At 45.8% G+C, this 10,811-nt stretch overlaps 1 protein-coding gene across 3 annotated transcripts; it reads right to left on the bottom strand.

Annotated features, from left to right (window-relative positions):
• Nucleotides 1-492: 492 nt before the first annotated feature.
• CTU1 (cytosolic thiouridylase subunit 1) lies at nucleotides 493-10,349 on the bottom strand. Of its 3 annotated transcripts, none has more exons than XM_073655703.1 (4): nucleotides 10,159-10,349; nucleotides 8,113-9,105; nucleotides 5,905-6,401; nucleotides 493-1,982 (listed from the first exon to the last, which is right to left on the bottom strand). In XM_073655703.1, the coding sequence occupies exons 3-4, from the start codon at nucleotides 6,398-6,400 to the stop codon at nucleotides 1,453-1,455; spliced, it is 1,026 nt and encodes a 341-aa protein (XP_073511804.1). In that variant the 5' UTR covers nucleotide 6,401; nucleotides 8,113-9,105; nucleotides 10,159-10,349; the 3' UTR covers nucleotides 493-1,452. The 3 variants fall into 3 exon arrangements, with proteins under 3 accessions (XP_073511804.1, XP_073511803.1, XP_073511802.1); XM_073655702.1 differs by having other exon boundaries at nucleotides 7,522-9,105; XM_073655701.1 differs by lacking the exon at nucleotides 8,113-9,105.
• Between the last annotated feature and the right edge of the window lie 462 nt (nucleotides 10,350-10,811).

Here is a 10,811-nt window from a genome sequence, read left to right on the forward strand (position 1 = left end):
CTACTATAATACTGCTCCCTATGTACAAGAATATAACTGCTATAATACTGCCCCCTACGTACAAGAATATAACTGCTATAATACTGCTCCTATGTACAAGAATATAACTACTATAATACTGCCCCCATGTACAAGAATATAACTACTATAATACTGCCCCCATGTACAAGAATATATCTACTATAATACTGCCCCCATGTACAAGAATATATCTACTATAATACTGCCCCCATGTACAAGAATACAACTATTATAATACTGCCCCCTATGTACAAGAATCTAACTACTAAAATACTGCCCCCTATGTACAAGAATGTACCTGCTATAATACTGCTCATATTGCTGCTCCTAAGTGATTCTTTCTACAAATGAATGAATGTACTGTACATCTGGGTGTTCCCATTCTCCATGTTGGGGTTATATCCCGCCACATTCCAGACAAGTCATGTGATCAGACCTGGCGGTTTTCTTCCAGCACTATCATAGGATGTGTACGGTATGGCAGTATTTTTATTTTTTTATTGCAACAAAAAAAAAAAAAGTTAAGAATTTGACAAAATGTAAAAGAAGTGAACAGAGCAGGTCGGCTCCTGTGACGTGACATATAAATGATGCATCACACGTCTCTATACATATGTACTGCACATTAATTTTTTTTTTCTCTTTTAAGCTCGATTAATCTAAAATGAAACTTTATATACAAATTAAAGATGTTCCCTTAAAGTAACAGAACACATTTAAGACTATTCTCTCATCTAAATCCGCTTCCTAGGCAGGAGCAGCTTATTATAGGGGACGGGTCGCTTCTCTTAGTAGTCAAAAAAAAAGATGCGTTTGTGATGGTAGCGCCTCCCTCCACCTTATTTAGCGGACAGATCCCCTTTAATAAGGCCTCTAAAGCACTAGAATAAATGTTTTACTATATACAATGCAGGAAAAAAAAAAATGTTTTTACGACAGAAACCATCAACAAGCAGCTGCTGACAGATCTCAACTTAGTACTCCGAGTGCCCATGGGTGTAATTTCATCCTGAAAAGAAAAATCAGTTTACTCTGGGAAATCACGGCTAAAAAAAAAATTAAAGAACACTCATAACTAATATCAGCTACGACTTGCTTGTTGATGGTCTCCTTTTAGTCACCCAAGTTTCCTCGAAGAAAAAGGGAGCACGCATGAAAAATAACTCGAAAAATAACAATTTAAAGTTTTATCTAAAAACTTCTACATTTATATCTTTACGGGGGGATCGATCCGCCCAGTAATAATTTTTGATCAGTTCTTTGGTGATAGCTGGAAGGATTTTTCTTAAAGGGACGGTCTAAGAGAAAAAAAAAACAGCAAAAAAAAAAAAAAAAAAAAAAAAAAGAGAGCGCCACACCTGTCCCTAGGTCATGTCTGGTACTGCAGCACAGTAATATGATAAGGAGGGGGGGGGGGGTGGTCTGTAGTGCTCAGAAGTCCACGACTTTCAGCTTTCGGGTCTCGGCATCGCTCAGTGGTTCCTGCGCCAGCAGTTTATGGTGCAGTTTGTGGTGTTTCCCGATGCCCAGTTTGGGGAGCCCCCGGTTCAGCCCCTCCAGGAGGACGCACGCCTTGCAGAGTCCCTGGCTGGAGATGTAGCCGCAGCGCGTGCACGTTCCCTGGACCGGCATCCGCACGTCTTCCCTTACCGACAGGTTTTCCCCAGAGTGGATGATGTCCATGATGGCGCTGGGCCGTAAAGCCTCCAGCTCCTTCAGGAAGGCGCGGGCGTGACCCCGGTAGGCGTTGGGGGAGTAGATGCATTCGGTGGAGAAGTAGTCCAGCTTCTTGAAGTAGGCGTACAGCACGATCTCCTTCTCGTAGGCGTACTTCAGAGGCTTGCAGCGCGGGATGGCGCCTTCGCTGCCCGTGGTGATCGCCGTGCAGCGCCGGAGACGGGCAATGTCCCCTCGAAGGAAATTCATCAGGACGGTTTCTGCTATGTCGTCTGCATTATGACCTGTGATAAAGATGGCAGGAGTTGTAAGTCTGTGTAGTCTGGAGAGGCAGTCCACTGTACTGCACGGTAACAGGAAGCCCTGTCTCCTGTACATCTCCTCCCCCTTACTCTCACTATGACTTGGTTTGCAATCTCAATTTTTGTTATTTGGGTGAGAAATACCTTTAAACAAGTCTGTGTAGTATGTAGAGGCAGTCTATAGTACAGTCGTTGTCACCCTGAGCGGATAGAAAAGGTCATAAATGCAAGTCTGTTCAGTGTGTAGAGGCAGTACCGTACAGCACGTCACCCTGAGCGGATAGAAGGGTCATAAAGCAAGTCTGTGTAGTATGTAGAGGCAGTCTACCGTACAACATGTCACCCTGAGTGGATAGAAGGGCCGCAAAAGTAGTCTGTGTTGTGTGTAAAGGCAGTCTACTGTACAACAGAGGTCACCCTGAGCAGATGGAAGGGTCATGAAATAAGTCTGTGTAGAGGCAGTCTACTGTACAGCAGATAAGAGTATAAAACAGGTTATAGGTTATAGATAGCTCTAAAGATAGTAGTCATCCCGAGAGGATAAAAGGGTCATAAAACAAGTTGTGTGGCATGTAGAGTCAGTCTACTGTACAGCAGATAGAGCTTCCTGTAACCAGATATATAAACTAAAATGGTTTCTCAGAAAAGATATAAACAAGTCTGTGTATCATGATATTGTACAGCAGACAGAGCATCCTACATCCAAGGCACCCTAAAAGGATATTAAAGACATAAAACAAGTCTGTGTTGTATGTAGAGGCAGCCTACTGTACTGTAGTTATCCAGTAAGGATGTTAAGGGACATAAAACAGGTCTGTGCAGCATGTAGAGGCAGTGCACTTTACAGCTGATAAAGCTTCCTATCACCAAGCACAAATACTCAAACAGTAGTCAACCCAAAAGGTTATTGTGATATAAAAAGGGACAGTCCACTGTATAGCAAATATAATATAATATATATATATATATATATATATATATATATATATATATATATATATATATATATATATATATATATATATATATATATATATATATATACACACACACACATACATACATACATACAAGTAGTATTCAACCCCCTGCAGATTTAGCTGGTTTGATAAGATGCAAATAAGTTAGAGCCTTCAAACTGCAAACGAGAGTAGGTTTTATGAACAGAAGCATAAATCTTACAAACCAAAAAGTTATGTTGCTCAGTTGAATTTTATTAAATTTTAAACATAAAAGTGTGGGTCAATTATTATTCAACCCCTATGTTTAATATTTTGTGGAATAACCCTTGTTTGCAATTACAGCTAATAATCGTCTTTTATAAGACCTGATCAGGCCGGCACAGGTCTGTGGAGTTATCTTGGCCCACTCCTCCATGCAGATCTTCTCCAAGTTATCTAGGTTCTTTGGGTGTCTCATGTGGACTTTATTCTTGAGCTCCTTCCACAAGTTTTCAATTGGGTTAAGGTCAGGAGACTGACTAGGCCACTCCAACACCTTGACTTTTTCCCTCTTGAACCAGGCCTTGGTTTTCTTGGCTGTGTGCTTTGGGTCGTTGTCTTGTTGGAAGATGAAATTACGACCCATCTTAAGATCCTTGATGGAGGAGCGGATGTTCTTGGCCAAAATCTCCAGGTAGGCCGTGCTATCCATCTTCCCATGGATGCGGACCAGATGGCCAGGCCCCTTGGCTGAGAAACAGCCCCACAGCATGATGCTGCCACCACCATGCTTGACTGTAGGGATGGTATTCTTGGGGTCGTATGCAGTGCCATCCAGTCTCCAAACGTCACGTGTGTGGTTGGCACCAAAGATCTCGATCTTGGTCTCATCAGACCATAGAACCTTGAACCAGTCTGTCTCAGAGTCCTCCAAGTGATCATGAGCAAACTGTAGACGAGCCTTGACATGACGCTTTGAAAGTAAAGGTACCTTACGGGCTCGTCTGGAACGGAGACCATTGCGGTGGAGTACGTTACTTATGGTATTGTCTGAAACCAATGTCCCCACTGCCATGAGATCTTCCCGGAGCTCCTTCCTTGTTGTCCTTGGGTTAGCCTTGACTCTTCGGACAAGCCTGGCCTCGGCACGGGAGGACACTTTCAAAGGCTGTCCTGGCCGTGGAAGGCTAACAGTAGTTCCATAAGCCTTCCACTTACGGATGATGCTCCCAACAGTGGAGACAGGTAGGCCCAACTCCTTGGAAAGGGTTTTGTACCCCTTGCCAGCCTTGTGACCCTCCACGATCTCGTCTCTGATGGCCTTGGAATGCTCCTTTGTCTTTCCCATGTTGACCATGTCTGAGTGCTGTTCACAAGTTTGGGGAGGGTCTTAAATAGTCAGAAAAGGTTGGCAAAAGAGATCTTTAATCCACACATGTGAAGCTCATTATTCTTGGTGCCTGAACTACTTCTTAATACTTTAGGGGGACCAAACAGAATTCTTGTGGTTTAAGGGGTTGAATAATAAATGACACTCTGAATTAACTTTTAACGTTTTTAAAAAAAAAATAAAAAAATAAAAATATTTGCTGCAGTGCATTTCCCACTTCAGGCTGATCTACAGTACAAATGTCACAATGCCAAGTTAATTCCGCATGTGTCAACCAGCTAAATCTGCAGGGGGTTGAATACTACTTGCAGGCACTGTATGTAAAATATATATATATATATATATATATATATATATATATATATATATATATATATATATATATATATATATATATATATATATATATATATATATATATATATATATATATATATATATATCTGGTTAATGTTATACATACACACAAATGATGGTCACCCATAAACAATATTGAGTGACACTGGGTATAGAAAACAAGTCTGTGTTACATGTAGAGGCAGTCCACTGTACTGCAGAAAAAGCTTCTCCAAACTAGACACATACTCATTTGTGGTCTCCCAGAAAGAATGGCAAGGGACATAAATCAAGTCTGTGTAGCATGTGGAGGCAGTGTACTGTGCAGCAGGTAGAGATTTCTGTTTCATGGGACATTAAAGGGATAGTGTCATCAGAATAGGACATATTGGACTCAGAAGTCAGATTTCTGTGTTACGTGTAATATTTTTCTCCGTATCAACTTTATTTTTAATAAAAATCAGTAATCTGCAGTTTCCGCACCGACCACTGGGGCTATTTTAAACTTCCTGGAAGAATTTACAGCAGTCTCCTTATCAGCAGAGTCAGGACTGCAATGACTGATAACACTTCTACTCACACAATAGGTGATTTCACAGCTCACCTCCTCCTCCTTCTGTACAATGACTGACAACACAGGATCCACCATTCACAATAGGTGTCACAGCTCACCTCCTCCTCCCCTCACAATGACCTTTGCACACACTCATTAGATGCTTTGGTGTAAGAGATGAGCTATGTCAGTCCATTGCTGCTAATGTTCATGTGCATTTCCTGAAACAGGAACTTAAGAGTCTAAAAAAAAAAGCCCCAGTGGTCGGTGTGAGAATTGCAAGATTTCTAATTTTCAATAAAAACTTTGATACTAGAGAGAAAAACACTGCAAAAGAAGTTCTGACGACACATTCCCTTTGGATGGCTTTCCTGGGATTACTGTACGGATGTCCTCCCCTCTGGCTAGGACCCCCGGATCCTCTACTGATCAGCTGATTGAAGGGGCACCGGCGTTCCGTCTCATACCCGTTACTGGCTCACAGGGCGCCACTCCGCACATCGTGTCGTGGCCGTCCTTGGTACTGCGACTCAGTCTCGCTCACTTGTATAAGACTGAGCTGTAGTACCAATGACAGCGATGTGGGGGCCGAGCCTGGTGAACCCTCTAATCAGCGGTTTCGCCATAAGAAACTTCACATTGTGCAAGGCAGCTTATGAGGTGGCACCTTGAAACGCTACTAACCTGTGCAAATCTTGTTGACCCCCAGTATCATGGCGCCCCGGTCCAGAGCTTGCCTTCTGAACACCCCACAAAACGTGCAGTTGTTCTTCAGCCCCACTTGCTTGACAATCTGGTCCATGGTCCATCCGTACAGATCCTGGTAGGACACGATCTTCAAGGGCAGCTCGTACTGAAGTTGGTTCCTTTTCACCGTCTCCAAGGAGTCGTCTCTGTATCCGGAGATCCCTTCGTCCACGGAGATGAGAAGGAGATCTAAGCCGTAATTGTAGCGTCCGTTCAGAACCTTTAACACGTGGGCGAGGACCGTGGAGTCTTTCCCACCCGAAGCACCAACGCCGACCTTCTCCCCCGGCTGAAAAAGCTTAGCAGATACGATAGTGTGGTGGACCTCCTCTTCGAAAGCATGGAAGAAGCACTCCTTACACACTGAATGGCCAGTCTTGGGTCTCCGTAAAGCGGCACGTCGTGTCTCGCAACTACTGCAGTTCACGGGCATCCTGGCGGAAAGGAAAGCGGGTCAAGAAATTGTTACCTGGACTGTCCCCTGGGGACGTAATGGACTCTACCCAAGACGTTGTACCGCCTGTGAGAGTCAAGTGTCCGAAGGCTCCAAATCGGTTGAGCCATAGAAAATAGAAAGGAGCAAGGTGGGAACCCTTACACGGGGAATCTAAAGTGGAAGCAGAGACCTGCAGCACCGCTCGGAGCATACGAGTTACCGCTAGACATGAGCAAATCGCCTTCTACCTGCTGGTAGACCCGGCCTCTTTTGATTAGCCGTCCTGGCACGACGCCATGTGTGTGTCATTTCATAACAATGACTACTAATCAGAAGAGGAGCCATAGCTGCTGGCAGGTAGGAGGACTACATGGCTCCCGTCGGGTGGCTAAGGGATATCAACGTGGCCGCTAGATCGGGGTCCTACAAATCGCTTCTCTGGTCATCACCTATCCAAAAGAAGTCCATGGCCATGGTATCGGACCTACTAATCAAAAGAAGAGCCAAGGCTGCCTGCAGGTAGGTCTACATGGCTCCCGTCTGGTGGCTACGGGATACTAACGTGTCCGCTAGATCGGAGTCCTGCTAATTGCTTCTATGGTCATCACCTATCCAAAAGGAAGTTCATGGTCATGGGATTGGAGCCCTGTGAATGCCTCCTACCTGCCGGTACACCCGATACCTCTTTTGATTAGCCACCCTGACACGACGCCATGTGTGTGTCATACCACAACAATGACCGCTAATCAGAAGAAGAGCCATGGCTACGGGAAGGTAGGAGGTCTACATGGCTCCCGTCCAGTGTCTACAGGATACCGAAGTGGTCTCTAGATCGGTGTCCCGTGAATCGCTTCTTTGGTTATCACCTATCCAAAAGGAAGTCCATGACCATGGGACTGGAGCTTGCAAATGGCCTCCTACCTGCCGACGTCTCCAACGCCTCTTGATTAGCCGCCCTGGCACGACGCCATGAGTGTGTCATGTCATAACAATGACACTACATCGGACCTACTAAACAGAAGAAGAGCCATGAATGCCGGCAGGTAGGTCTACATGACTCCCATCTGGTGGCTACGGGATACCAATGTGGTCACTAGAATCGCTTCTCTGGTCATTACCTATCCAAAGGAAGTCCATGGCCATGGGACTGGAGCACTACGAATGGCCGCCTACTTGCCGACAGCCCCAGTGCCTCTTCTGATTGGTAGGTCCACCTTGACATACGTGGTACTAATCAGAGGTGGCGCCGGTAGGTAGAAGGATAGGAGGACTCTGCTCCGACAGCCATGGACCACAGACATGGCTGCTAGACCAAGGTCCCTTTTTGATCAGTTCTATCCCCCCACCAATCATGTAGGAGCATTTATGGGATGTGCCCAGATCATCGTCATCATCGCACTCACTACGTGGGCAATATAAGTTCTGTACAATGGTAACCAAGTCTACAACCGGCTCGTAACCAGGTGCCCCATCGGCAGCTCTCGAAAAGTCTCAGAGAGAAAAAGTAACGGAAAATCATTGAGACAAGTCATATATATATTTGTAGAAGCCAATGAGGAGGATCTGCCGGGTGGCATATGAAGGTCGAGGGTTGGCGATGAGCGGTGAAAGTGCCAGGGTGACAGGCCGGAGGTAGGACATGAATATCGCAACACGGGTTGAGGATCAACGCTGGACAGAAGACGGTAAAGAACTGGAAGGACACAAACCCCCGAGGCGCACGTCTCTGGCGGCTCCGCTCTTTAAGAGCTTGAACATCTGCGGGTGATTGGTGGAGAAATGCGTTTCTAGCGCCAGATCCCGCCCGCTCTGGCTGCGTTCTCCGGACAGCACCAAGGCGTGGCAGACCTCGCAGAACAAGTGCATGCTGCCGAGAAGACGGTCCCGTAAAGCTTGCCGGTACGCGGAGGACCTATGTCTGCTTTGGTTCTGCCTATCTGACGGGGAGCTGGAGGTGGCGGTGGGGGGTCCGGACGAAGTAGCGGGGGCGGTCGTGGTTTGACGTATGGACATGTCCTCGTCATCATCGTCTGAAGAAGAGATGAACGCCCCCGATCTTTTAGATACGACTCGTCTTCCACCAACACACTCCGAGGACAGGGCGGCAAACATCGGCTTGGGGCCACAGTAGCCCAACGTCACGGCTTTCTCGTAGACCTCCTGTCTGGTCATGCCATGCCGCCTCTCCAGGTGAGTAAGGAGACAGGTGGTGCCGACCTTGCCCGGATTAATGCCCCTTCGTACCTGGGCGCGGCACAGCTTACAGGTAACAACGAGCTCGCGCTGTATATTGGGGGATCCACCCGGGACCCCGAAGAAGCACCAGGCAGGCGACCCAAAGGCGCAGTGAGCAGTGGTCACTCGCTCATGGTCCATGGTGGGTGTAACCGAGCGTGTCTGACCCTCCTCCGAAACGTGGCCGACGTCGTATGGAGGAGTGTGAACCTCGATCTGGATTTGTATTGCCGTCTCTGTAGCGGCGCTGCTGCCAGTCTGGGGAGGGCAGGCAGTGGTGTCAGCATATCCATCCGCCATGGGAATCAGTGACAAAGCGGGGGGCTACGAGGGTAGAACAGGGCACAACTGATAGCGGGGAGTCCTCCAGCGCCGTCAGATCTCCAGAGTCTCTGTCCACATTGATCAACACGATGGATCTCCTGACAGCACTGAGCCTCTGCCCTCTGACCGGAGACGGATCCACCCTGAAACAGAAGCAACAAGATCTTCAGTGCCTCCCCGGGACATCCGCTCCGACAAACATCCAACTTTGCAACTATTTTTTTTAATTGCTCCAGTGCATTTGCACTTCCCGACATCAGACGCGAGCTGCGTTACACAGCCGGCATCCGCCTCAGAGAGCAGCGATCACAGCTAAGCTCTGATTGATTGCAGCATGTGAGTGGTTAACAGCAGCAATCAGAGCTTAGCTGTGATCGCTGCTCTCCCAGGTGGATGCCGGCTGCGTGACACAGCTCACATCTGAAAATCGGGAAGTGCAAATACACTGGGGTAATTAAATAAAAAATAGTTGCAAAATTGCCAGCGATTGCAGCATGTGAGCGGTTAACAGCAGCAATCAATCACTGAAAGCAGCACTTAAGTCTATGTCAGGACCAGACTGCACAGGGATTGTTGTCTCAGAGCTGAAGAGGCAAAACAGTCGTATATTTTTCATGAAAACATTTTGCAAAGTTTCTTTATTGCATTTTTTGGTAGCCGCACTTTTCCTAAAAAAAAAAAATTGCAATAAAAAGCAAACAAAACAGATCATGCCCCCCAGAGCAGAACGAATGAAAACTACGGCTCGCCGCGCAAAAAAAACGGACCGTGCACGGCGCCCTCAAGGGGAAAACAAGGAAGTTACAGGGTCTGAAAAATGGAGGCAAAAAAATAAAAATTATTTACCTTATTAAAAATAAGGTTTGATCAGCGCCGTAAAAAAGGAAACGCAAAAACAGCTGCGGAGTTTAGGGGTTTTTTTGCCGTTTAAAGAACTTTGATTTTTTTTTCCCCGGTTTATTTTATGGTAAAGTGATCAGCACCAATCAATACTACAAGAAAAGACCTGGAACGGCGACGGATCCTGGAAGAAACGCAGAAGCGCAACAAAAAACGAGGGATTTGTGGTTGTATGATGGAATGGTCCTTTAAATGCCTTACAACAGGGACCCTCGATAGACAGTGAGGCTGACAGCTCCACCCTCCACCCTAATAATGGGGATGACGACCCCGCACCTTCCCTGCTCCCCTCTCACCTGCCTGCTCTTCTCTCCGCCGCTCCTGTCCCAGCACTTCGCCCCCAAGCACGTTTATTCTCCTCCGGTTCAGCCCTAAAAACCCTATTTAAAACTACAACTCCCGGCAGGCTCCGCGCAGCTGTCAGCATTCCTTGACATAAGTGTGGCATGCAGGGAAATGTAGTTCTTCTAAATGCGCAATACACCCCGGACGTTGCAGAGGATGACGTCATGAAAACGACGAGAAACACGTGATCAGAAGGTGGCCATTATCTCGGAGACCAATACCAAGTGGTCTAAGGGTGGAAGAGCTGTCGCCAGAGAAATGGCGCCTAGTGAGGCGATAAATGGTGGGAAAAGCGATTATTTGTGAGTATCTTAGGGTGTAAGAATTATTATGCTTTATATAAATTATTCCTTTTTTTTTACCTGCGTGCAATTAGCAATGTTTAATTCGTGGGTGTAATTCCATATTTTGACACTAGAGGGGAGTATAGGATAGAGCGAAATTATATTATTATTATGTTATTATATTGCTATTATTATATTGTTTTACTTTTATTATTACTCGATTATTATTATTTTAGTATTTGATGTTGTTATTATTGTTGTAATTTATAATTCTATTCTTAGTATTTTATTTTTTATTATTATTATGTTTTTAATTATAT

The sequence above is a fragment of the Phyllobates terribilis genome, unplaced genomic scaffold (genome assembly GCF_046119375.1).
Source record: "Phyllobates terribilis strain yellow unplaced genomic scaffold, ASM4611937v1 Scaffold_12__6_contigs__length_324123572, whole genome shotgun sequence".
Lineage (NCBI taxonomy): Eukaryota > Metazoa > Chordata > Amphibia > Anura > Dendrobatidae > Phyllobates > Phyllobates terribilis.